The 27,524-nt window shown below is 42.6% G+C and overlaps 1 protein-coding gene across 21 annotated transcripts in view; it reads right to left on the reverse strand.

Annotated features, from left to right (window-relative positions):
* LMO7 (LIM domain 7) overlaps positions 1 to 27,524 on the reverse strand; it is a 501,535-nt gene that overhangs the window by 328,619 nt on the left and 145,392 nt on the right. For all 21 annotated transcript variants that reach the window (XM_086934883.1, XM_086934880.1, XM_086934882.1 and 18 more), the window contains exons 2-3: positions 18,334 to 18,404; positions 13,656 to 13,725 (exon numbers count right to left, since the gene is read on the reverse strand). In XM_086934883.1, the coding sequence (XP_086791009.1) occupies positions 13,656 to 13,725; positions 18,334 to 18,404 (141 nt within the window). The remainder of the gene's footprint in view (positions 1 to 13,655; positions 13,726 to 18,333; positions 18,405 to 27,524) is intronic.

Here is a 27,524-nt window from a genome sequence, read left to right on the forward strand (position 1 = left end):
CCCTGGCTTACCCGAATAGGCAACTCTTGGTCTCGCTTTATGCGGACGTCATGACCCTTTACATAAAAAACCTGCATAACAACCTTAATCCAGCGCTTCGCAAGATCACCAAATTTGGCGCCCTGTCTGGTATTCAAATCAACTGGAGCAAGTCCGCGATCTTCCCGCTGACGGACTGCACCATGCAACACCAGCTAGACTATCCCTTGGTGTGGGAAGTGGAGGAATTCAAATACCTGGGAATATATGTCACTAGCGACAAAGAGGCACTCATGCGTACCAATTATGGGAAGGCCATTGACAAGGTAACAGATAACATCACAAAATGGATAAAATTGCCTTTGTCCATGGCAGGCCACATTTCACTTCTCAAACTGACCATACTACCCAAGTTCCTCTACTTATTTGTGAATATCCCTTAACACGCTGGTCGATTCTTCTTTGACACACTGCGGGCGCAAACAGTTAGACTCATCTGGGGAGGAGGACAGGCACAACTCAATCTAGAGTCCCTGAACCAAAACTATCAAGCTTTTCAGGGGGTCCTTGTTACTTACATTACAACTCAATCTAGAGACACTCATGCTGCCCTTCAACCAAGGGGGTTTCGACGTTCCCAATTTTGAGCAATACTATTATTGAGCACAGGCGCACTTTGCCGCCTATTGCTTTCATCCCCCCGTTCATGCCACATCTGGTGATAGAGGATGGGCACATGTCCCCAGTGCCGCCGGAAGGATACATCTACACTCCGGTGAAGGAGCGGAAGCGAGACCCGTCCACGGTCGACTGCACTGTGGCAGCGTGGAAATGGATAGCGCGCAAAATGGTGGTGATACTGATGTACTCCCCCAAGGTTAAACTCGCGGATAACCCGATATTGACAGTTTGTTGTGAGGGAATAGGTAAGCGACTATTACACACACTGCAGTATAGGACATGGGGGGACCTTTACGTTGCAGGGCAATTCCGCACTGTAGATCAATTCTTTGGAGAACGCACGCCCACACACATGGACATGTTTCTACACATCAGACTTCGCCAGAGCCTGAAGGCCATTACCCCAGAGTTTCCGGCCGAACTGGGCACCTTCCTGCCCCTCCACACGCTGCTACAGGCGGACACACCCAGGCACGTTATATCCACACTGTACAAACAGACATGAGCTGCAATACCACCCAAAATGTCACGGGCCAGGGTTGCGCGGGATAGCGACTTGGAGACCCCGCTCACAGACGACCAATGGGACACCTGCTGCCAGCAGACCGAGGCAGTGACGGGGAACAGCAGGCTGTGGCTGATCCATTACAGGTTCTTACATATGCTTTATTACACACCGGCTAAGCTAAGTAGAATCCACCTGAGAGACGATGATAGATGTGAAAGATGCGGCAGAGAAGGCGCAGATTTTCTGCACTTGGCGTGGCGATGCCCGCGGGTGGAGCGGTATTGGGAGGAGTACTTCGCTGCAATGTCGGAGATGCTGGGGGCACAAATGACCCCGACACCACTGATAGCGCTACTGGGGCACACTGCGACCATAGTCACCACACATTAAAAGTATCTAGCGTTAGGAATGCTGCTGGCGAAACGACAGGTGGCGTGCCGATGGGGACGGGGCCATGCGCCAAAGTTCAAGGACTGGATAGCAGATCTAACCAGCTGGCAGGAACACTTACACAATTACGCAGAGCTCCTACCCCTGAAGTCGAGACCCAAAGATATTTGGGGGCCATTGACAGCTTACCTACTAGACCACGGGGGAAACAATGGGGAAGAAGTGGATGAGGGGAGAATAGATGGAGGGAAGGAAGGAGGTTAGCACAAATGAATGCCCTAGTCGCTGAACTAGGGGTGATAACTGAAGAGTGAGTTACGGAATATATAGTGCATGTAACGCGGATCTGTAGAATCATCAGATGGACTAGGCTGCTGAGTCGCACATGTAGATCTCTCTATATTCAGCATTGCTGGCAGAGACTTTGATATGGACACTTGGCGATAATATACGTCTGAAGATGCTGGCGGTTACAGGAGCGCGCCAGAATGGACATTGCTCAAAAGATGTGAAGGCTAGGGGTGCACTGGTGGGAATGAGGGAGTAAATGGGTGCAGAGGGGGAGGGAAATAGGGAGGAAATGATCGTACCATAATGTTGTTAATTGACAGTTAAGCCAACTTGTACTGTACCAAATGCTAATAAAGGTTTTGGAAACTTAAAAAAAAAAAACCTTAATACCGTACCCACCATAAACCCTAGAAAAAAAAACCCTTACCACCCTAAAACCTTTGCCAACCCCAAATCCTAAAAAAATCTCTTACCTTCCAAAAACCCATATCCACCCTAAACCCAAAAAAATCCCATGCAATTCAAAAATCAATGCCCACCTTAAGCCCTAATATTCACCTTCCCATCAAAGAGCCCAAACACACTCTAAATATTTACCTAACCACCCAAAAAACCCCACCCACTCTAAATCCTAAAAATCCCTTACCACTGCAAAAACCCGCACCCACCCTAAAAATACCCTTGCCATCCAAAAACCCACACCCACCCCAAACCCTAAAAACTCCCCTACCGACACATACACATTATATATATATATATATATATATATATATATATATATATATATATTCTTCCCACAAGCGCCGGTAAACAAGTCAGGCTGTCGATAGGCGGTCCCACTAGGCCACCGGCAGGCACGTAAATTATATCCAAAGTTCTCCGTATTTATGAAGAAATGTGGGACACCCAGAGCTTCTGTAACGGCATTTATTCGGCTTGAATAAATGCTGTTACAGAAGCTCTGGGTGTCCCACATTTCTTCATAAATACGGAGAACTTTGGATATAATATATATATATATATATATATATATATATATATATATATATATATTATATATATATATATATATATATATATATATATATAGTGTGTGTGTATTTGGACTTACCTCTGAAATACTTACATTTTGCGTGGTAAAGGCAGATGCGTGGTATGGCTTTTGTTGCATTGGCATGCGTGGTGCATGCCTAACTTGCATTAAAGGCATGGTGATCACGGCGGGGGAGATAGTGGAATGACAATTTCAGTTCACGTTAAAAAATGAGAATTTCTTAAATGCCACTCAACGGTATGATACAGTGTAATATACATAGGCGACACGCTGTCACATGTTAAAGAAATATACGGTTTTACATTTTGAAGAGTATCATATATTTCAAATATATTTATTGCGTGATTTACATGCCAAAAATATTTATGGGCAGTGGTGCAAAACACAGGAACTATCCCTGTTCAATGGGCTACTCATGGCGCCGGTGCCACTGCACATGGTGCACCAACGGTAGCTGAGCCCTTGTTGATTTCTTGGCTCTTGTTATGACTCTTAAAGCGACACCAGTTCCATAATTCATCTCTAGCTCTCCCTAATATTCTGGTGGCGTGTACCCCCTTCAATTAAAACATCATACACTCCAAAAATATACTGTGCACTTAGGCGCGGTCCGAACATTCAAAGTACAAAACGGTAAGAAAACGCCTATTATTGTGCAAAACTTTCTTAAGAGTGGAGTGTTAAAAGTCACACAAAAAAAATAAAGGTCATTAAAGTCTTTCAACTGTGCCTGGCAAAATTCACCACACAAATGACAGACGAGGGGAAAGCACCCTGGAGGCGATGACAGCATTATATGCAGCGGGTTATTTTTACCAGAGCACAATCTCACCAGACTCCGCGGTAATCCACAGAGCCCTCACTTAAAAGACCAAGTGCGAGAAAAACCAACATAAATTGAAACGGCGGTGTCATTTAACGAAGGAGCCATCTGTTTCCGCCAAAAAAATGCGGTTTCAGTCTTTTAAAGTATCAATTGCGTTTGATTGACAGTATTCACTTTAATATTTTGTACACCAACTTTCACATTTATATCCAAGTACATAAACAGAAATACATACTGGTCTAAAGGTCAACCTTTCGCATAATATAGCATTCCAATTTAATCTTGCTTGATTTGCAGAGCGCCTGCATGTCGCTTCACAGTACATGTTATAATTAATTCGAAATTGTAATAAGTAACACAGAACGAGATCAGCCAAAACAACTATAAACATCCCTTTAAACACACCAGAAATCCAGTACGGGAGATCAGACAAAAATGATTAATGCATGCTTTCACATTTTTGAGGTACAAATGTCCACACATGCTGCAAAATAAGAAATGTGGCGAACCACTATTTTATAAACGAGTTCTTGGCAAGAAAATTGAAATGTGACATATTTCTGTTTGATCTGGCATTCTTAGTGTAGTTTTCCCCCTAACTTTTTGCCTTCAACCCTCCTGTTCTCCCCTACTTCGTTTTTGCTGGCTTTAGGACTCTGCACACGTTAGAGCTGCTAACCAGTGCAAACGTTATTGTGCTGTCTCCTAAAAACATTGAAGAAAAGTGCCATTAACTGTGCCTAGGGCTTCTAAATTAAATGTTAGTGGTAGGCTAACACAGATTGTGCCACCAACATAAGTAGCCCTTAAAACAGTTCTGCCATTGCTGCATGTGTGCGCAGTTTTTTAACCTCCCACTTTGACCTGCCAAACAACATTTTGCAGGCCCAAACATTCCTTTTAGGTCTCACTAGTGTTGCGGCACGCATGCACGCTCGCTCTGCGAGGCATCTTGTAATCGAGGAGATTTCAGAAGTGAAGTTGAAGCCCCGCCCCTATTTTTCATTGACTGGCGTCATCGTCTTTGGTAAACGCTGGCCTGACTCCTTTTGGGACGGCCCATCAGTATTGGATCTTTTGCTTGCGGCGTTATATAGTCTCCTTCAATTACTCTCCAAGCACTTTTTTTTCCTCATTTGCGCAATGGCGACAGCTTGTTTAGTTTGCCAGTCTAGTCCTGAATAAGTCACAGCTGTCCTCTCGTACGGTAGTCAGGTGTTTGCTACTTCTCCGTGCCCTGGCACTGTTAAAGGAGTTCTCTCATGCGTGCAGGATCCTTCTCTAGCTGAAGTCTTGACCCGTTCTGCCAGGCCTCCGGTGTCGTGTCTATGAGCGATTACACTGCAACAGCTGCTATTCTCCTCCTGGTTTGCCCACCGCTGGCTCTCCGCTGCTGCCGGACCCTAGGCAGGCACAGAGAATGACCAACCAGAGCGAACAAGTGTTCCACAAATCGGCTGCTGAAGAGGCTCCCGGGGGGGGGGGGGCAGGGGCTCTTTCCTGACTCTAGGGGCTGTGCAAGTAACATGGGAGGTCTGTGGAGCGTCAGGAGCCCGGCTCTGCCCCTATGTCCTGCCCCCTCAGGCGTTCTCTCGGTTTCTTTTGCCCCTCCCGGACTGCAGCCCAAGTCTCCCCCTTCTGCGTGTAACACAGCCTGCTCTTTATTTCTGCTACCCCCTCCCCTGCTGTCCAGCTCTGAAACGGTTCTCTACTCACTCTCAGCATGCTGATTGTCCCACCTGCCTGCACCCCCCTTCTTCCTTCCCTATGCACAGGCCTCCACCGGAAGACTTTTTCCTCTCATAATAAAGAGGCTTCACTTTTACACACACGGGACTGACGCTCGCTTCCCTCAACCCCGTTCTCCTTCTCGTTCACATTCAGCCTCCCCCTCCCATCCCACCCCGCCTTTGTACCCACTTCAAAAAACCCTCTTCTCATTCCACACCCTCCCCACTACCCCCATTCGCTTTTCCTTTTTCCACCACTCACTCTCTCTTTCCCTAACATCGTCCCCTTCTCTTTCTTCACCTACAATCTAACTATTCACCTTATGGCGCTCCCAGTTCCCTCGCTCAAAACCCACAACTCTTTCTTCCCTGCTCTCCAATCACCTTTTGGGGTCCCTGCAATTCATCCCCTCCTATTTCTGTAACAACCTCCTTCTTTCTCCCCTAGCCCCGTAGCCACTGCCCTCCCCAGTTTCTATAGTAAATGTCACTCCCTTCCTTCACCGACTTTCTTACATCCTATGCCTACCTACTCCACTCTCTCACCCTTCGAAGACAGCCCCTCTTTTTATGCCTCTTTCTTAGCCTAGCTTGGTTTCTCTGCCCTCGACCATCCCCCGGTGTCTGATTCCCAAACACACTTGCTGAAATGCACCAAATCCGTTCTCAGCACATTCGCCTATCCCCTGAGATGCCACTCTCCCACGTCTCTCAGAGGGACCAGCGCAAACTTACCATCAGCATCACTCAAGTTTCTAAACAAGCATTTGCAATGCAGTAGGTCTCGCATTTACTTGAGGTTTAGATGTTGCCATTGTAAATGACAATGACTTATTTATGTTTTGGTTTTTTAAATGTAAATAAAAGGCATTGTCATTTACAATGCGGATAGCTTAAACTCGTAAACTCGCGTAAATGCGAGACCTATTGCATTGCAAATGCTTGTTAATAAATATTATTCTCCCTTTTGGTAAGCCCTGTACAGCCCAGAGGGCAGGGTGCAATGTATTTAAATAGTAGAGCATGCATGTTTACATTCTACATGCCCAGATATTAAAAAACTCTAAATTATTTTTTTCTACCACAAGGCCTAACTCTGCCACAGATAACATTGTACTTCCTAATTACAGTTAATACTCTTTAATTTCCAAATGAGATCAGGTACCCAGCTCATGTTAGTGTATTTTAAATTGTAATAAAAAAATCCAAACTGGTTGTGAAGTCGGATTTTGAAGCTCTCAGAAAGTTAGCATTTTTTTGCCTTAGTCGTTTGGTGCCTGCAGCCTGTCTCCGGCTGGGTGTAGTGAGCAGCTGGGCTTTGTGTAATTCTCATAGACAGCCACACACAATTGAAGCTTAGGTATGACTGGCTTGGCCATCACTGGAAGGATGGGAGGGAGCTGGGCACAGCCCCACTTACTCTTTAATAGTCTGGGTCCTGCCTCCACACAAAGGGCTGCATACCCCCGTAGTTGGTTTGTAGACAGGCCAGAAGGCAGGGCACTTGTGCATTTCAAAAGCAATCCTCTAGAAACTTTTCACCACTTCAAAAGGCACAACTGAGTATTAATAATCGGACCTCAGACTCCAACTCTTCAGTACACTTCTGGACCTGTGGATACCTTACCACGAAGAAGGACTGCCATTCTGCTGGACTGCTGCCCTGCTGGGCTGACCTACTGCATGCTGCCCTCTTGACTTGGTGCGAAGGCCTGGACCTGCAGCTCTGAACCGAGGACCAAGGAGTGACTCCAACGGCTAGTAGGCTGGCTGCCTGATCAGAAGCCTCATGGACACAACAGGCTTCCAATAACCTTGAACCCAGCACCTTGACACTGCCATCTGAGAGTCCCGCCCCTCTAGGTGGGGCCACCCTAGTTCTGGACCCTTGGAAGTAGGCCTGCTGCTACTCTGTCAAGTCTAGCTGTGGTCCCCATTAGAACCGACACAAAGCCCCACAAAGCCTCATTGCATAGCTGCAGCGCCAGTGGAACAGAGGCCAAGCGACACAAAGACCCATCTCACCAGAACTGGCGCAATGCCATGCAATGCCTTAGCGCGCTGCTCCATCGGAACAGATGTCACGAAGTCTTGCAACGCCATGCAAACCACAAACCAGGATTTAAGGTACTTTGTTTCGCGGTCCCAACTAGGTCCAAGTAGCTGGCCCATGTTCCATCGCAGTCGGCCAGAACTTGTGGCTGGCTCGGTCCCGCGCAACCAGATAGCCACAGTTGGTGCTTTGTACTTGCTGGTGCTATTTTCACTGACATCTTTAAACTTGCATATCTCCGGTTCTATTGACTGGTATTTTGTCTTAATGGTCTTGTTTTAATTCATTAAACGACGGCAGCACTACCTCCCCAGTGCTGCCATTGGCCGACGGCATTCCACCCGCGCAAGAAAACGCCCGCACCGCGGCGGAATTACCGCCGCGGTTAACGGGTTAAAAAGAACTATATTTCTAACTTAGTGTGGAATCCTTTTGTGTGGCGTTTTTCACAGAACTACTGTTTGAAGTGTTGCACACATACTTTACACATTGCCTCTAAGTTAAGCTGTGCCCATCTACCAGAGGGTTGAGCACAGTTACATTTAGGGGAGGCTTGTGCCTCACCCAGACAAGGATTGTGGTTGCTGTTTGAGCAGGGCTCACACTCCAGTCAACCAACAATACAATTTCTTACAATATCCAAGTTAACATAAGCTATATTAGCACTTCTGCATGTTACAATAATTGACTACAGTTAAAATTGTAAAGTCCATCTCAATTATTATTCTACATATCGTGCACTTCCTTCAAAGGGCATAATTCATACACTGTAGACTGGTTCTAGAAATATTAGTAAAGGTGATACATTGAGTACCACTGGCAATGCATCAACATTAAATAAATATAATGTCGTGTTGACATAATTAAATTGTTATGGACACATTCCAACAGCATATTAGACACCATTTGCATATACAAATTCTGCCTATTGTTCTGTTTATAGACATAAACTTTACCAACACTTTATAACTATAACCATAGGAACAATTAATGAAGCCATTATGCTGGGTTGTGTATCAAGAGGCAGAAAGATGCAACAAGATGAGTGAATAAAAAACCAGAAGGATCCACAAGATTAGGGGATGCTTTGTCTTAAACACTCTTCCCATAAACGCTTTCATAAACTTCAGTAGGACAGTCACATCACTAGCGCCTTGGAACCTTGCAATATTTCAATCAAATGCATATTCAAAAACCACGTTAAAAACCATGGTCACCCCGAAACATAAAAAAGGTTACAGATATGAAAGAATGGTACCAAGAAGCATAGCCACCATGCAATTAATGCCACATGCTCAACACTTTTTCCTTCACATAATTATCTTTTTCCACACCAGCTGCTACCCACTTCTCTGGGATTTACATATATTGTAGAGAAATTGCTATTTTCCGAATAGTATGGTTAACTGATGTCTCGAGTAATCTATGCTGTGGGTTTCAAGTCGTAAGAAGATAATTACTTTGTTATATGCAGAAAATGTTATATCCCATTAAGGGGTATGCAGTTCTGTACTGCGGAATTTAGTAAAATAATTTGTCTTTGAGGGGAGGGCTGTCGCCTGAAGGAAAATGACACCACCGGAAATAATGAGGGAGGAGGGTAACTCTGTTATCCATGTAAACGTATGGGGTGGAAATTATGCATTGTCTGTGTGTTCCTGGCCGCTTTTACTATCAAAAAACAAAGTGAACAATGTTTGGCGACTGGGTCTTTGAAAAACCACAAATAAAGATGTTGAAAAAATAATTTACTTCAAAATTATTAGGGTGCATACTACAATTGTAATAGTAGTTTTTCATTGTGAGGTCAAGCTTGTTTGTCATGTGAATTTTGTAGCTTGGAGGTTAATGTTCAACGGTTGTTAATTTCCTTATTACAGGATGTCCTTTTCAATACCTCAAAGTTAACAATTTAATTCATATCCATAGTTATTTAGGACCCAGTTCTTTTATCGGTGAATTTTGCTGGGGCATGAAACACACAAAAGGAGATGGGAGAATGCTTGCAATAAATCTAGCCACTGACACTCGGAATAATATCCCAGTTCATAGTTCTTTTGCCCACCACACCACCTCAGATTAGACCCGCTATACGCAAATCATTTTTGACCCTGCTCCAATAGTAACAATCCAGCCCAACCTGCCAAGCCAGGTTCTGTCTGAACCAGAGCACAAGCATTCCAACCCCATAGTTCTTGTGCCAGCCATGCCACTTCAAATTAGGCTGGGGCACCATCTCCATACATTTTGTTAATTTTGTATACATACAGAGGTAACCGCTCAGCTAATTTTAAGGAATTTTGTGGCATGCTCTTACTGATGTGGCAATCTGTTTCTTCTGTAGTGTAGGGTGACCATTTTCTTGGTCAGATGGGCCTACTGGACAGAATCCTTAGATCCCTCACCCAGAGTACTCAAGAAAACAAGAATGTTCTTGCTAATTCAACTGGAAAATTAGGTTATGTTTAAAATTATCTTTCACGTTGAAATTTCAATCTAAGGTCATCAGATGTGGAGTTTTGTCAATTTTTTGCCACTCTGGTATGCTTGAAGTGACCCAACTCTCAGTATACGCACTTTTGGGCATTTTAAAGTGATATCATGTGACAATCAAAGGACTGACCAAGTGTAGATGAATTTTAAGAAACACTAAAAATACTTTTCAACTGATGTCTAGTAAATTTGATTGATTCTAGCGAGGATCCGCAAAATGTCAAACATGAGTCTCTCTTAAGAGAACATGCAAATTAACATGTAACCAGTTATTTCCCCAAAGACCGGTGCAACTAAGGAGAAAGATTACATTTGGCAAACCAGTCTACAAGCAGAAACAAAGCAATAGTTTATTTTTGCCCAATAAGTGGCAAAATGAAAGCAGACTGGCATACAGCAAAACAGATAGGTTGAGACAGACAAGAGGGCAGCTTAAGAGGAATATGTATTCCCAACTTTGTCAATTTGAAAAGTAGCAACATTTTAAAGGAGCCTTTTGGTGAACAAGGTCACAGTCGATCTCAAAGCCCAACCACACAGTATCGCAAACATCTTAATTTTTCTTTATTCGGTTAAATACAAACTAACCATGAAAGAAACAGTCATGAAGTACAACACAGGAGACACCTAATAAAACCATAAAATCAAATACTAAGAGTCGCATTATTCAGGTTCCCAATGAGATGTTCTCAATAAACCTGCCCTTTTCAACCAGGCACAACTCATTTAGATAGATGTGGATCAACGTTAATCATCATAAATAAAACAAATAAAAAAATCACTAAGAAATGTAAAATACTTTAGCAAAAAAAAAAACACCTAAAATCTAACCCTCCATAGCTTCCCATATTTGTTTATGAACTTCTCAAAAAGTAGGCAACCGAATAACAAATAAAATCATCACTATTTGTAAAAACTATAGGAATGGACAGACTTTATAAAAGTTGGGACCCATTAAAATAAAAATTATACAAGCTCTCCTGGGTGTCTCATAAAATCCACAAAGTTCATGGTATATTGTAACAACATACGGTCGGAGCTACAGGGCCCGAGGTTTTTGATCTCATCTCAGGTTTTCGGTACAGTTAACAGCAGATGCAGAAAATTCAACTTAAATCTTGTAAGCATAAAATGATGATTATTAGTTAAAAGGGTAAATTAAGGCTCCATAAAAGGGACTGTGTCAGGGGGTGTCAGGGGGAGCACATACTCCCTGACTAAGACTTTTAACAATGCCTGGATTTCTCTACCAGCTTGTCATCTCAGCAGAAAATGTATTTTGACCTGTGCCAAGTCACTCTCACCATTGAGCCCGGGCTGTCAAATAATTTGCACCTCCCCATAAGAGAATAATAATTTTCCACATAGCTTATCCATGGTATGCAATGAGCATTATAAAGGCAAAGACAATCATCAAGATTTCCCTTTTCAATTTGGTTTCCACCCTATTCCAAACTGTTACCCATCAGGGGAGTGGACAAGTGCTAAGACGTCAGATAGTTTGCTCTTTAAAAAACCAACAAAAAAAGGTGCTAACTACTCACCCTTACGGGTCTCAAGGCACTGGGGACAGTCATGGAAATTAAGTGAGCTATTGCCCAGAGTCAAAAGGTGTTGAGCTGAGCTGTTACAGGAGCTGGGGATCGAACCTTGAACCCTGTGCTCCGAAGTCCGCTGCCCTGGTCTCTGCACCACACCTCTCACCTCATGTACTATACAAGACAGCACACCTTCCAGTACACTCAATGGGCGCCTGATGAACTTTTTTTTAGAGAGCTGGACTGGAGTAATATTAAAATCACCCAAGATGTCACGGCCTAAGGCCACCATAGGTATGTATTAAAAATGGCTTTCAAAGGTTTCCTACCCAGCCTGTATGCAAATCGGGAAATTGAGGAAATTGTTCAAAACAATTCATTATTTTTGCTCCAATAAGGGGCTTCCAACAAAGCTTCGAATCGAACAAGATACGCAAAAAAGAAAAAGTCTGAATCTTCAGTAGTGTATAATTTTTCACTCAAGAGTTCTTAGCTTTAGTGGACCTAGGACCAACTACCATAATAAAAGACTTATTAGAATTAGTAGCCAGATCTTCCATAAAAAGCAACAAAGAAGTCAAGGAGAGTATGCAGGCCCATTGCAAAACTCAATCGACTCAGAGTAAGGCTGGTTTTGATGTTTTCCCAACAAGAGGACAATCTGCTCCGGATGCCAATAGCATGCTCTCCAAGCTGTTTAAATTGAAGCTAAATAAAAATGGAACAAAGATACATGCTTGGCAAACCCCTCTATTTGTACTGAAACAAAGCGAACAGGAGTCCATAGAATAACCAATTATAGCAGATGTATCCACACAAGGATCCCTAAAATATATATATATTTTTTTTAAAAACACAACACCTGGATCCACACCGCGTGAGAGAAGAAAGTTCCATAACTTGGGACGCTTAACTCTGTCAAATACCGAGGTACGGTCCATAAAACTCATATAGATCATATACGACCTTGCCACTATGTATTTGTTGACTATTGCATAGAAATTCAGGCACTAGTCACTTGTCACCCGACTGGGCCTGAAACCATATTGAAGGTCAGATAAGATGCGATTCTCGTGATCCCATGATGTCAATCGGTCAAGAACACCACACCCAATCACCTTAATGATAGAATTGATATGGTATATTGATCTTTAGCATTGGGGATTATTCTGATCTCCTTTTTTGAACACTGGGACTATAATTAAGGTTGACCTGGAGCGTAAAAGGCCCCGATTTAATTGCAGCATTTATGGTCCGAGTAAGCAGGGAAGCCCAAATCTTCAACTCGTTGATATACAACTTTGGAGGGACCCAGTCTAGGCCCAGTGCCTTGCTCTTGGAGAGTCCCTTAATCCCCTCCTTGACTTTCTCAAGAGAAAGGACTAGGTTGAATAAGGGGTGAGACATTTGCCTGGTTGTTGTAGATCTCAGCAAAATGTGAAACTCAATTGTCTGGGGTAATAGGATGACAAAGCAGGTAATTATTATTAAAAGCAAAGAAGAGTCATTTAAAAATCTACCAGTATGCACTGCTATTCTTCAAACTAGTTTGAAGTAAATGCTCCCAGACTTTATACTTACAGAAATTCTTCCTCCTTTTAAACTCTGCTTTATAGCGAATTAGACAGACACATTATCAAACAAAATAAAATTCTGGAATGCATGTGGTGATGATTTTTAATTATGCCAGACTAGGTAAAGAGAATTATTGTTTTCTCTGCACTACATGACCCCTTAAAGTAAGAGTGATTATCGATGTGGACATTATCAAGTTAAAATCTCATATGTGATATTTGATTTCAGAGAAATCACCCTAAAGTTGGTCAGTGAAAGGTCTGCAAGCGTGGGCACAGAAATTAACCTGATAGCCATGTGTGGCACAAGATATAAAAGTAGCCCATCACAAACAGCAATCCAAAGACATGAGGCAAAAAAAAACATCAAATGGAGAGCAGGAGTCAGTTTACGCATTACGCTAAAAAAAACTAACAAAAAACTAATTGTGAAAAATTAAACACATTAAGTATAGAAGTTAAAGAACATGCACTATTTCACGGGCTCATCCAGGCACAACAGTACTATGTACAAGTCAAGATGAAATACAATACTTACAAGCCCAGCTATCGGTGTGGATAAGCGATTGATCTTCTTAATGACTCCTGGTTTTATCTTGTTAATCAAGCTAAACAGAAGTAGGGGGAAATTAAAACTCAATTACAGTTAAATTACCACATCATTTGCACATATAATATTATAAGAACAACTAAAAAAATGCTTGACCACAGTACTTTTCATAAACTAAGATAATAAAGTGTAACATGCATCGCTTGAATCAATGCTGAGATTTGGTCATGTCTGATTAGAATGGGATGGGAGGATTACAAGAGCATATTCCCACTGTTGGCTAATATGAATGCATTAAGTAGTTAAATCTGGAGCAAATCCAGTTATTGAAGTTGCAAACTGTGCTATATCTGAGAGCCCGGAAGAAAACTTCAGCTTTCTTCTCAATAACTATCTTGCAAAATCTTCATTTCCTTATTAGTATGGAAAGAGAACTTCAAAGCTTCTTATTATCAGACACGTGTGTGGCAGGACTGTTGGAAGTGATGAAAGTTTTCTGCCAATTCTACAAATTTCTGAAGTTTCTGACTACTTTCTTAAGCTCAAAACGTTACATTTTAAATAGACTCCTAACTAGTGTTAACATACTTACCCATTTTCATAATGAAAGCTCTCAAATAAATATTAACAAAATATTATTATGCATGCCATTATGGGTGAAAGTTTTGTATGTGCTTTAAATTAAGGGGTCACGAATATCAATTTTAATTTTTTTAAAAACCTATGTACTAGAACGTGTTCATAATTTTAAAAAAACGGTTGCATCAACTTTCAACAAGTTCAATAACCTCCGGAAAGGAAGTGACAAAGTGCGTATTTCAAATATGGTTACAAATATTTTTCATAAAAAGAAGCTATGTACACAAGAGCCAAATACACCTATGTGCACTTCTTCTATTAAAAATGTCTTTAAAATGTCTCAATTACTAAGTAGAAATAAAGGCTGGGGTTAATCATTTATGGGATCCTATGCATGTTTCAATACACTGACTGAATATATTGGCTGAGATGATTTGTCTGTGCATATCTCTGGAGATATTGAAACAAACGTCTGATGTGTTTTGGTTCAGAAATTTTGTTTTGATTTACTGTATGTGCATACAACTATCCTTTACGTCAACCACTATCACCACAAAGCTAAGCTGACCAGTAGGTGCCATCACCCAAAAGCAATACACCTTCCTATCAGATTGTTGTTTTCTGCATATTAAGTAAAACTCCATTCATCACTTCAAGCTAAATGCATGTTCAGTTAAACCATTGTGTTGTAATGCAATTCAATTTGAAACAATCATTGGAAATGCTAGTAGGTATGAAAATAACTGCAAGTATATCTTCAGTCACTGCTGAGTATGGGCAATAACTCAACATGCATGCACTATGTTACTCATTCCTGCACTTATATATCCATTAAGCCACCCAGAAATGTATTCTTTACATAGCCACTTAGCCATCCGCAATAAAACAGACACTAACTCCCACAAGCATATACAAGTTAAAATAAAAGAACATTGGAATAAAGAAAACATGCCACACCTTAACATCACAGGCATATGCTTACACTATAAAACAAATTAGAAGCTTTTCTCCATCTTATAATTGTATGATAGAAAGTGCATCATTATTTTCAAGTTCTAACATAGCTGCTACATATAGAAGCAACATATCGGCTACCTTGGAGCAGTAAAACAAGGATACACTACACACAATACCATTCCAAGGTACTGAGAGGCCATCTTCGAATGTTAAGTAGTGTAGCGCCTTATTGTTATACAAAGCCACAACCTAATGCTTCTAATAATGGTGGCCATTATACCATTCAAAGATGGCTGCCCAGTTTACAAATAGTAGCAGCACAGGATGCAATACACTGCAGAAAAAATGAGAAGCGATTGAGCAGTACAGTAGTACTGTTTGGGAAGCCACAGGATCCTCAAAAAAACAAAACGGAAAGGGATCCTATAAAAGGAAAAAAAGGACTGCTAAAGGACTGGCCACCAGCTCAGACACAATAAAGCACACTCATTATACAATTCATAGGGCAATAGATCCAATGGCAAAAATGGGCTAACCAATTGTCACTCGCTGTATGCTGCCATGGGGAGAAGTAGAACGCAAAGGACACTTCAACAGATGTAAGTATGTATATGGAGGATATTTTTATGTATTATTTACAAGGGCCTGGTAGTCTATATCACACGTAAGAAAGTCTAATAAGGATGACCACAGTACTAACAACCAACACCAAAGCCCTTGCTTACAATGTTAAATGTGTGAGATTCCATGTAACAAAATACAAGTCCACAGAATTCTATACAATGCGATCACAATCCACCCTTAAATGCCTCTTGGCCTTACTAAATGCCTTTCACAATAAGTAAGTCCGGCCTACTGCCTTTGTTGTAATTCTTCATAATAACAAGATCAGATCTACTGCATAACATAACTTTTCTCAACCAATTTAGCCCACAGCCTTCATCATTGGCTTGTCACCATAATACACCAAGACCTTCTGTACTGCACATAAGCTGGTGACCATCAAGAATAGTCACAACATTTCAAATATATACCAAATGACAGTTAAAAAAAACAATAGCCAACCCCTGTGAAAAGGGCTTAAAAAGGATCATCACATTGGAAATCTTCACTTTCAAGTGCTTGCCAGAAGCAGCAACCAAAACCCTAAAAGTCCTAAGGGCTTAGGCATATTATTTTCACAATAAATAAGTCTTTTTTCTGTTGTTGTGAAGTTTTATCAAGGAAGAGATTAGACTTAGATCATAGGTTTTAATTCACTAACAAATCAAGGCGATGCCCATTATCATTGGCTTGCTACAATAATCATCTCAGGCCAACTGGATGCTGCGTAAGCTGGTCCACATGCCAACAAAATTACAAATATGCACACAATTACAGTAGGCAAGACAATATACATCCCTTCCTTTAAAGGTATAGCAAGCATTCTCAACGGGCAAACCGTGTACCTGTAGGGTTTGTCTCAGGAAGTATCCGACAATAAAATCCTTACCTACTACAGCAACGCGAAAGAGTCCCTGTAACAAAATAGCCGTCTATAATCTTTAACACAGTGTAATGAGAATCCACCTTTAAAGGCCTAGTGCCGTTTTCTAATTGTTTCACAATAAATAAGGCCTGCTGCCATTGTCATAACTTTTCATTATCAATACATAAGGCCTATGGTTGCGATCAGTGGCTTGTCACCATAACCAACTCAGCCTCACCGTACTAAGTATAAGCTTTCCTACACGGAAAAAGTGCAATGCAAGCACTCCTTTTTAACGGAGAAAGACAACTATTTTCTAAACAAAATGTGTAATGAAGAAAATCAAAATGTGGGTATAGCCAAAACTCTTTTCTCGGTAGTCAATATTAGAATTATGTACAAAATGACAGTAAAACAATAGACAACCCTTCCTAAAACGACATAACAAGGATTTCCAAAGTGCAAATATTCTACTTGTAGGGTTTGTCACAGGGGGTAACCTACACTAAAACCCATGCCGAATGCGGTAACTTGTGAAATGTGTTTGTTTGGGGGAAGATACTTTGGCCATGAGGATAACTGGCTGGGATGGTCCAAATACAATAGCGCACATCTGACAAATATTAAGTAATAACTAAGAACATGTTTTTCTCACTCTCAGCTTTTAAAGCAAACTTAATGTTTATGAAAGTGACTCACAGTCAAAGAACTTTAAAGAACACAGTTCTTTATACAAGGACTAGAGTTCTTACTTTTGGCAACACAAATAAACGTTGTGAAGATAGTTCTTTTGTGCTGTCCCTTTGCAGTTATTTTCCTACACACCTGTGTCCCAAGTAAACAACTCTCACACAGATAGTCACAATGCCTGTTGCCCTAGAGGTGTCTGCTATCCATGCATATTTGTATTTAATGATTCCTCTATGTTGTCCAAGTGCATTTGTAGGACAATCTTTTAAGTTCGTATTTTCTGTGCCTCAGTAATAAAGTGTAATATGCTACATCGTGTGTGTAAATGCATTTGAAGACTGATATAGTGAAATTGTTTTTGAAACAATTTTCCTTTGATGTATCTAAGTATTTTTAGTAATGTGGTTTTCATTTCTGTGCAAAACGCCACCTTGAACAAAATGAAAGCCACCTCTGTCACTCGCTCGTGCTCCCCCCCCCCCTTTTCCTCCCTTCAATCACACCGCTTTCCTCTGTAGTCCACCCTCCCCTCCCTTATCTCACAACCTCCCACCTATAACTCTCTCATACTTCATTACTTCTCTTCAGCGCCCTCCTTTTCACTGTCTCCTGCAGTAACTTCGACTACCCCCTCCAGACAACACGCACACTCACCTGTAAGCACTGCATTTTCTTTTATTGCTGCACAAAAAGAAATACAGAAACACGACATCGTAGAAACACAAACACACTAATAGGATGCAAGATTATATAAAACATGAGAAATGTAAACAGGAACTACTTTCCTGACATGGATGACCTTAAACAGTTTTTATAGTCTGCGTTCAGAAACCAATCAGTGTTTTTACATGTGAGAATAAGTGCATAATTAAAAGGCTCAAAAAGATCCGTTTCACTGTCAGTTTTAAATGGCTGATGGGTCTCAGACCTGGAGGATCCGACCCCACTTAAAGCCCAGACTGCACTACTTACTCAATCAGCAGAAGTCCATTTTCAAGGGCTGATCGAAAATCCTTCTCCCCAAAATCTTTTCCAGTAACTTCCTGCAAATGAGAACAAAACAATTATGTGGGTCTTTTTAGATAATAAAGGTATTCAACATTTCATAACTTTAGACCCTAAATACTTGGTTTGACGTCAGACATTCAGGAATTTCACAAAGGTTTTTTATACCAAACAACAATGTAGGGCAAACGGGTTTCACTAAATTCATAAGATGGTATTCAACGCTTAGACATCGGCAACGCTTTAGAGAATGGTCAAATTTCGAACCCAAGCCATTTAAATTATCAAAATTCAATATTTTATTTCAAGCCCATACCTTGTGGTGCAGAGCGCTCAAACATGAAAAAAGACAAATAGCCATCCAAATGCATGAATACGTCACATGTGAACCACAAACCGTGACAATCACATCAACTCTGTAGAACACCACATTGTTTATGCACATCAAAGATGAAAACGGCCAGTTTGGGTCAAAATGGAGCAGATCCATCTATCTCCTCAAGATAAATCATTAAACTGAAAGGGTTTATGCTAGAAACATTGTGAAATACAGACACAATGGTCAATTATAGCTCAACATAACTATGCGATTCTTGAGTATTACTAAACACTTGTCCTTCAATAATAATAATAATAATAAAGGGGTTTATAAAGCGCCTGGTGACGCCGTCCCGGCGTGTCCCCGCGCTGTGGAGAGAGAGTCAGAAGAGTGAAAAAAAAGGCTGGACACTAGAGGGAAAATAGGTAGGTCTTCAAGAGTTTTCTGAATTTAGTTTCAGTGTCCGCTAGCCTAATGATCGTTGGGAGCGAGTTCCATTTGTTGGCTGCCAACACACGAAAGGAACGGCCTCCCATTCTGGCTTTTTTTATGCGGGGGATCTTGAGTAAGCCTGTTCCCCTAGAGCGTAGGGTTCTATTAGGCTCATAGGGGATGGCCAGATCTGACAGGTAGGGAGGAGCTTTGTGCGAGGTGATCCTATAGCACATTACGAGCGCTTTAAATAGGATTCTCTTTTTTATAGGCAGCCAATGGAGAGTGGCCAGGGTAGGTTTAGAGGCTGCTCTTTTAGGTAGTCTGAGGACCAGACGTGCTGCCGTGTTTTGGAGCACCTGCAGTCTCCTGATGTTCTTTTCCGTAGTTCCTAAAAGTAGCACATTGCCGTAGTCTATTCGTGAGGTCACTAGGGCTTGAGTCATGGTTCGTCTGGCCTCAAGAGGAAGGAGGTCCAGAGTGCGGTTGAGGGTCTTCATAACCCCAAAGCATTTCCCTACAACTTTAAGGACATGGCTATCGAAAGAAAGTTTGGGATCAACCCAGATACCCAGGTTCTTAGCTTCCTTACAAGGAGTGGGTAACGGTCCAAGACAGGATGGCCACCATTCTTTAGTACAGCTGGCATCCTTCCCTCCTATCACTAAAACCTCAGTTTTAGAGCCATTTAGCTTCAGGCAGTGTTGGGTCATCCAACCTGCGAGATCCTGCATACAGGTTTTAAAGTTGTCAGCAGCTGTAGTGGGAGCTTGGGACAGGGAGATAAGCAGTTGGGTATCGTCGGCGTAGGAGACTAATTCTACGCCGTACGATTGCACCACCTCTAGGTCGACTAAGTTAAAGACGTTTGAATGAGGAGGTTAGTATCAGGGCCCATATGTGGGGGTAAGCGAGTCAGTCAGCTGTGGGAGATGTCCAATTATGGAGGATTGAAGTGACTTATGGAGACATATACTGCATTTTTAATATTGAAATAAAAATGTAATATGCATGTAGGGCAATGTCACATCACATGTGTTTCGGTCTGTTTTGAAAGACACAAGATCAACCATAGCAAATAACTCCGGGGACTCAATGCATCTCCACCAGAGGTCTATGTGTAACCAAGTTGTCACATGTTTAAATTCTGACAGACCCACTCAGCCACTAGTCTGTCCAATAACAATTACACTGCTCATGAATATTACAATTATCAGGCCTGCCAACCCACACAATGCCGCCATGTGACACATATCCACTCCCTTCCTTGATGGGCACCCAGTGAGAAGCTGATATCAAAAGGTGGAAGGGAAAACGAGCTAAAAACCATTGCAAACAGGGAATTTTCAGCTAATTTTCAGAGGCTTTGAATTGCCGACATCCATTAAGGGGTGTGGCACAATGACCACAGAAAGTTTTTTTGTAAATATATTTATATTTTAAGGAGAGGGCTTGGGGATGGGAGCACAAGTCCCCCTTAGGTGCTTCTCAGCATGAGGCCCCGCCCCCTTCTCACACAGTGTGATTTCTTACTTAGTTAGCAGGTCTCAATTATTTTCAGGATGATTTCCAAGACCATCATATCCATAACTTGCACAACAGCCCCGCAGCCATAACCTCCACACCAAATGAAATGTTTATTAACCTCCCCATATTTATGCCACTATGTAAGAACACCGAAAAGGACAACAAAATTAAATGACACATACTTCAACAAATTACTCTATAATATTACACGGTTGTGTCTTTCGTAGTGCTTAGAGTATTTATAATCTCATCAGTAAAATTTCTTACAACAATTGTAATTGCACTTATTTTATTAAGGGTGCGGTCATGAGCATTTCTTTTCTTGTCAGAGTTGAGGCTTGCATGCCTGTTGGGCCAGTTATGGGTGGCAGGGTAACAATACCTGCACTTTAACTGTGTTTTTTAGTTAATTTCTGTTTTATTAAAACATGTTACGGTATTGTAACTAAAGCAAACAATGGTACATTAACCTTCGTATTCATCAGAGATAGACAGACAGACCGACCACAGTGGTGGTTGCCATGGTGTATAGTTAGGACCAGGTTTACATAGAAAATAAATGTTATGATTTGCTACCAACATTGGTGCTGTTTGACGAATCCTCACAAAACTATCTACAAGAAAAGTCTAAACCAATTCAGCTCCTTCCTGGGAAAATTTGGTTGAGCCATTAAGCAGGGGTCAAGAAAAACGAAGGGCCCAAAACACATATCCCCCACACAGTTTACCATGGAAAAACTGCCAAACGGAATTACACCAAATTTGGAAAAAAGCTAAATATTGACCTAGAAAGTGTGCCCTTTTGTGATTTGCTGGCAATCTGTTCTAAGAAAATAAGGTTCTAAATGTATGTAATACTACAGGACCCACAGATCAAAAGATAAGATCTGATAGGCTATCTCCCATCAACAAAGATGCATGGAAGCTTTTGGAGGACTTGTGATACCATGTTCCCCATTGCTCCCCCAGGGAGATATAGATATAGATATAGATATAGATATAGATATAGATATAGTGAAGTAGTGTGGATCACTGGTTAGAGGCGGCAGACCCGAGAGCAGAGGACGGCCCGGGACCAGGGTTCGATTCCCGGCGCGGCAGGTTTCTGGACCAGGGTCAGCGGACTCGATAATTCTCTCGCCTCGGTGCCCACTCTGATCAGCGATCACACTCGGCAACTCTGGGCATTAGCTTGCCTCATCTTCACTAACGGCCCCACCAGACCGCTGGGGATGCCTGGTCTCACCCTGGAGATACCCATTAAGGGACCATCTCTCAGGGAAGCCAGGAAGGGTTTCGCAGCGGTCGAAGCGCCTTGGGACCCTCCGGGTATGTAGTGCGCTATATAAATGCCTATACATTTACATTTACATTTAGATATAGATATAGATATAGATATAGATATATGCTCTGACTAAGACGGGAGACAGCGCTTCCCGCCAAGTAACACCTTACAAAGAAATGCGCCAGAGCCCGAATCCGGATATGTAAGCTTTATTTCAATCAGCGCAGGCAGCCTCGGGCACGATGCACCTGACACGTTTCAGCAAATAGCTTTCATCAAAGGTTTAAGCATCGTGGAGTGGACCAAGAAGCTGGTTATTGCCGATTATTGCAGTACTGGATGGGAAAGGGAGCCGAGGGAGAGCACTCTCAGCTTGGCAGGCTCCGGACAAAGCGCTTATGGACATTTGTGTGGCAGCAATACAGACTTCGTGTGCACCAGCTTCTTGGTTTGCCATACTTACCTGCAACAACATGTCTGGTTCGCATGTGGTGAAACTTCATTGAGATTACACATGTATTCCACAGCGGCCCAAGATGAATTATGGGATATGTAGTATGGGAGCCATCAGTCATGTGATTTTTCACGAACATTTATCACACCGTGTACACAGCACTCCATGATGCTTAAACCTTTCATAAAAGCTACTTGCTGAAACAAGTCAGGTGCATCGTGCCTGAGGCTGCCTGCGCTGATTGAAATAAAGCTTACATATCCGGACTCTGGTGCATTTCTTTGTGATATATATATATATATATATTTTTTTTTTTGTAACAGAAACACAGTATAACATACATATTTTTTAAATAAAAAATAAAAGGCGACCCTTTTCAATTAGGGCCAGTGTGTCTACGCAACATTATAAAATTAAAGGTGAGCGTGTTGTTTGTGTACACTCCTCCCCAAGATATCCAAAGGCCCCAGCGTCTCCATCCCCCAAAGTCAGCCATATTATTTTTGTGGAAGGGGGCATAGAGGACTCCTCCCGAGCCAAGGCATGGATTGGGGAACCCCATCCCCAAGGCCTTCTGTATTTTTTTTTGGAGGGGAGTGGGGTAATTCCCCCCATTCCCCCCCCCCCCCCGCCCAAGTCATGGTATGGCCCTTGGTGGCTCCATCCCCAGGGGGCGCCCATATTATATTCTGGAGGGGCATATGGGCACCCCCTCCCCAAGACAAGGTATGGCCCTGTGACCCCATCCACAGGGCCGGACGTACACAAAGGACCAAGGGACCCCAGCTCCTGGACATGCTGTTCACTGCCCGGTAGGACTTACCAGCTCCCACCTGGCTGGAACAAAAAGGTTCAGAGAGGGTAGGGAGCAGAAATACATCTCCCTATCCACACCCCGGTCGGCATGAAACAAAAGACTGCTCCCGCCCAGCAGCTAAGATCAACGGCTGCTCTCCGCCAGGCAGGAGCATATCATTCAAGGCGGCTTCCGCCAGTAAATGTAAACCCAGTACTTGTATAGCGCATGAATCACCCCCGAAGGGGTATCTCGGCGCCGGGGCTGTTTGGAAGATTAAGCGAGCTATTGCCCAGAGTCGCATGGTGCTAGGCAGACCCCCTGCCGCCGGGGCCAGGGATCGAACCGTGATCCCCAGCATCCAGTGTCAGTCGCCCTGGCCACAGAGCCATACTTCTTCCTAGTACCAGACCATGGCTGATGGTAGAGGGTAGCCGGCATGGCCACAGGGCTCACCCAGTTTTAAATAATTGTGGGAGCCACGGGTGGAATGAAAATGAAAAGTGTGGCAAGAACCTTCACAGCTCAAACAAAACAAGCATTGATAAAGCCAATAGGTTTCGCTTATGCAATATCTATTGGCTTTGTCAATTTTTTTTACATGTTGCACAGAAGCGGAGCTGATGTGCAACATGGCATAAAGTAAAAAAATATACTATGATGTGGCCAGCATTGACCACATCATAGAACCTTTGGCAAAGCTAATAGATTTTACTTAGGCAAAGCTTACAGACTTTGCCAATTTGCAGTGAAGCATAAACACAAAAAGACACCCGGAGGTGTGAGGGTGGTGGAAGCAGCATAAATGGTCAGCAGGAGGGTGGTGTCAAACAAACACGAGGGAACTGTGGGAAGCAACAACGGGAGGTGGGGTATATATACAAACAGACATTGAGGCGCGAGGAAAGAGGGAGAGAGTAGCGAGAATTGACAGCGGGAGAGGGTGGTAAACAAACACAAGGGACATGTGGGAAGCAACATTCGGAGGGAGGAAGTGGTAGGGAGCATCAACTATAGTCAATGAGAGGGGGTGGGATGGCGAAATCAAGACATGGCAGCTGGAGACAACTGCAGAGACACGCTCTCTAAAAGAGGGTATGCCCCAAAAAAAAAATTTTTAAGTACCTGGAAGTAGTCTGTGGCCAATGAAAAGACACTGCCACAGACCGGTATTTACTGCTGCGGAGGACATAGTGAAAAGCCGCAGTCAATCCGACCAAGGATGCACCTCAGGCGTATAAGCGAGCAGGTTGATCATGGTCTTCTCCTGGTTCTCAAAGCACTTCACAGCCAAATTTCTATTTAGGAAATAGACCATGTGGGTATCTTTAGCACCACAATCATGGGTTCAGGAGTGGATGGAGACCTCTTTGAGGTTCAGGACACACTCAGGTTGGGTCTAAGTGAGAGTTCTAAAAGTGACATTTTCAAAATTGTAATGAAGACTCAAACGTTATCATTAAAGAGGGTTTTTCATTACAATTCCATAGGTACCAAACATGACAAATCTACCTCCTCTCAATTTGGAAATACAGCATATAAAATGTAATCAGGAATCCCCAAGGTTATTCTATAGGAAGGGTAGGCCTCACAGTAGTGAAAATGAATTTGGGCACATATACCTACCAGGACATGTAAAACTTAAAAGTGCATGTCCTACCTTTTAATTACATAACACCCTGCCGCCCTATGGGCTACCGAGGGCCTACCTTAGAGGTGACTTGTATGTATTAAAAGAGGAGCTTAAGTTTTGGCAAGGCGGGTTTAAATGGCAAGTCGACATGGCTGTGCGATACTGCGTTCTGGCTGCATGGTAGTCCTGGGACAAGTTTTAGAGTGCTACTTAGATAGGTGGCACAACAGGTGCTGCAGGCCCCACTGGTAGCATTTAATTACAGGCCCTGGATATATAGTATACCGCACTACAAGGAACATACAAGTAAATTAAATATGTGAATTGGGTGTATACTAATCGAACAATGTTTATATATAAGCAGTGCATTGTGGCATGGGTGTGATTATATATCAGTAAACTACAACTAGTGAATTAACGTTTTTTTTGTTTAACATGTGAAATTTTAACTGACGTTTTCACCTAACTATAACATTTGTTTTTCTCAGTGAATATATACATACACACAAATCCTCCCCCCCCCCCCCCCCGCCCATTTAGGGGCACTGGCACCTCTGACAAAACAGCCTGCCACCACACGATCAAGGATGTTTTGCAATTCTTATTTATTTCAAATAGCACCTCATTGTTAAACAGAAAATTGTCCGCCCTGACGCGTTTCGATCGCTCCATGGCAATTTTGCTCACATTTATATATTTACAATACAGTGTGTTTATAACACTACTTTCATCTGCAGAGCCTAAGCAATAGTCTTTCAGATGCCAAGCTTTTTCTATTTAATGTTTCTCGGATTCTATCCTAAAGAGATCAAGCTGGCAATGAAACAAATTATCCTGACGTTCCATCAAAATGTTTAGCTGTCAAGACTTCAAAAACAGAAAAGGATGTTTCAGATGTGACCCTCACAAAGCTATTAACATTAATTATTTTGTCATATAAGTCTTATAGTTACCAAGTTTTAACTATGACAGTATCTGGACAATAAAAAAAAATGAAGCCCATCTATAAATATTAAAGGAAGGAATTTAAGGACACACAACCCCCAAAAAAATATTGGTAGCATTATCTTAACCCTGCCAGTGGGACTATTGCAGACAGCCAATGAAGAGGTTACAAGTTTAGAACTCGCTGCTTTCGTTTTACGGCGACTTTTGCTCATCTAAGTTGGAGCGCAGTCCATGTCAGGTGATTTCTAAATTACACTCTGGTAGTTAATGAGCAACTGAGGAAGGAAAGAAATGATCGTCATAAAATCTGTAGATTTCCATTTACGGGCAATGAGTCCATCAGCTCTGAAACTTTATTTACATTGCCAAACTGGTGGGAAATTTAGCGGCCATAAGCACACACCCAGAGAGGAAAGTAGCACATAAATACTACCTGTAGGAAAGTGAGTTTTTGTTGCAGAAGTTTCCACCCCCTACACACTTTTTGCCTGGTATTTGATGAAACTTTGACTGAAGTGCACTGGGTTCCTGCTAACAGAACCAATATTCCTTCCCCAAAACAAGTACACTGGTCGATTGATCCCCAATTGACTAGGCCTTTAGCACCTCTGTAAGTCCCTAGTAAGTGGCACCCCAGCTACCTAGGGCATAGGCACCAAAGAGGGTCCCTAATAGCTGCAGTATATATTGTTCCATTCTACGGGACCCAGCACCAAACCCTTGCAGAGTGCCACTGCACGCTGCATGACAAGCTGCGCTAAAAAAGATTAAACGTGACATGGCACACACCCTGTGTGCAATGTCCCATAACACTCCATGTGATGTTTCTAAGTCACCCCTCCAGCAGGCCTTACAGCCCTAAGGCAGGGTGCATTATATTACACGTGAGGACAGATCTACATGAGCAGATAGTAATTGAACTGGCCAGCACAGGGGCCTAAGAGTACCAGCGGACAGGGAAGCCATCTTAAGGTATGGGCACTAGTCAAAACATGTTCCCCAGCTACACAATGGCTTCACTTTAACCTATGGTGTTTGGTATCAAACACCTTGTATTAATAAACCCACACTGATTTATTGATACATGTACCCAGAGGGTAACTTAGAGATAACCCTTGAAAACCTATTGACCACTAGTGCGTTGGCTGACTGGTCCTGTCCAGCCTGCTACCACAGATGCTTTTCTGACCCCTGGAGGTGAAAGCCCAGGCCCTCTGAGGTCGGAAACCAAGCCGGCTCTGGAAGAGTGTTATCAACTCATCCAAACAGGATGACTAGTAATCTGCATTTCAAAGCAGGAGGCTTCAAAGTCTTCCACCACCTGTGATATGCAACCCTGGCTTGCCCCAGACAGGGGAAATGCCCATCTCCTTCCCATGGCCCATTTGGGACCAGGACTGGTGGAAAAACTAGCTAGACAGAAGGTGTTTTCACACTCAAGCTAGTACCACCCCTAAGGTGGGCTACCCGAAGTGAACAGGACAGGGAAAATTCTTCAATCTTGGTTTTTAGTGAAATGAGGTCCTCTGGGTCAGGGTTATGCCCACTTCCCAGAGGAAATAGTCATATAGAGGGTGTAGTCACCCTAAAGGTAGGTAGACAACTGCCTGCTACCTGACATTTACTGTAACACCCCTAAATACAGTATTTAGGTGGCACCCCGGATGGCAAGACTTCTTCTTTTGGTCCATCAAATCTGAAGTGGACTGAAAATTGATGACTCATGAACAGAGGAGCACAACTGACCTAGCTACAACCCTGCCA

Source organism: Lissotriton vulgaris, chromosome 8 (assembly GCF_964263255.1).
Source record: "Lissotriton vulgaris chromosome 8, aLisVul1.2, whole genome shotgun sequence".
Classification (NCBI taxonomy): domain Eukaryota; kingdom Metazoa; phylum Chordata; class Amphibia; order Caudata; family Salamandridae; genus Lissotriton; species Lissotriton vulgaris.